Genomic DNA, 1421 nt, shown 5'->3' on the forward strand with positions numbered 1-1421 from the left:
ATCCTTAGACGCCTTATATTTTGGGACGGATGGAGTAGATAATTAATCCAGCTCCAGCGTAGTAGTAGCGCAAACTCTAATAATCACCCTCACAGATCAAAACCACCGAGAAATCAAAGTGCCAGTGTGCCACGGCTGCTGCTCGATCAATTCATCGGTACAAGCAATAACTAGCTGCTACGTATACGTACTCGGTACTCTCATGTTCCATGGCCACGCGCGCGCCGGTCAGTACGGGGACGTCGACGACGGCGCGGAGGAGGAGCCCGGGAGCCGGGAGCCGGTGGCCATGAAGCGGACGAGCCGGAACCCCGTCGCGAGCGCGGCCAGCGCCAGGACCACGAACGCCGCGAACCCGAGCCCCACAGCTATGTCGGCCTGCAGGCACGCCGCGCTGCTGATGTTCCCTCCGCCGCACGCCGCCGCATCCCTCGCCGCCGTCGCCGCCGCGGCCAGCGCCATGTACCCGAAACCCTGCAACGCACGCAGCCACGATCAGTTAACACCTCCAACTCGACATCAGATGAATTGGCTCCAATACTGCCATGTAATTTTTCTGGGAAGTTAATCGATCAATCACCTGGTCGTGGCCGAAGTCGAACCAGAGCTGCATGGCCTCCGGGAGCAGCGTGGCGCCCTTGCACACCTCCCACGCCGCCGCGGCGACCTCGAACGCCGAGTACACGGCCACGATCGCGTTCGCCGCGAGCAGGAACCGGAACGGCGCCAGCCGCAGCACGGCGCCGTCCATCGCCGCGAACACCGCCGCCGCCAGGCTGAAGCACAGCGCAAACACCCGCAGCAGCAGCAGGAGCGTCCCCATCCGTCCCGCCGCCTTCCTCCGCCCCGCCGCCGCCTGCTCTCCGTTGCGCAGCGGCGACGACATGGCACCTCGACCCCGGCGCTCAGCTCATCCGACGGCGACTGGGTGAGTGCTGTCCTGAGCCGGGCACGTCGCCAACCTCCGGCTATATAGATGGCCTGGGATCACGGGAGAGGCGAGGCTTTCGGTGCCGAGGTGGCGGCACGTGGGGCCTGCACGGCAGCCTCAGGTGAGCCGGAGGTGTGTGTAAAGCTTTGGCCGATTGAGCGAGCTGCCATGGCCAGGTGTGGCGAGTGGGTTAGGTGTGGACATGTGAGTGAATTAATGGCGCCATCAATGTGGACTGCTCCGAGCCTGTGATAGTACCGCCAGTTTCCACTCCAGCACCGCCACACGTACGTACGACCGATCGATCCTTCTTGCCAACAAATTCCCTCTCATCAGGTCCCATTTCGGAACAATGCTTTTCTTCAATTTCTACAGAAAACCTCATACTCCCAAAACGCTGTCACACCACCAGGCTGAGTTGGTTGTAACAAGTACTTTTTGAAACAGGTGATTCTAGATTTTTTTATGAACCTTTGGTGATTCTAGATGT

The 1421-nt window shown here is 60.5% G+C and overlaps 1 protein-coding gene across 1 annotated transcript; it reads right to left on the reverse strand.

The window, feature by feature from the left end:
• Positions 1–228: 228 nt before the first annotated feature.
• Positions 229–886, reverse strand: LOC124655987 (CASP-like protein 4C1). Its single transcript, XM_047194805.1, has 2 exons — positions 581–886; positions 229–474 (listed from the first exon to the last, which is right to left on the reverse strand). The coding sequence occupies exons 1-2, from the start codon at positions 884–886 to the stop codon at positions 229–231; spliced, it is 552 nt and encodes a 183-aa protein (XP_047050761.1).
• Positions 887–1421: the final 535 nt, after the last annotated feature.

Source organism: Lolium rigidum, chromosome 5 (assembly GCF_022539505.1).
Source record: "Lolium rigidum isolate FL_2022 chromosome 5, APGP_CSIRO_Lrig_0.1, whole genome shotgun sequence".
Classification (NCBI taxonomy): Eukaryota; Viridiplantae; Streptophyta; class Magnoliopsida; order Poales; family Poaceae; genus Lolium; species Lolium rigidum.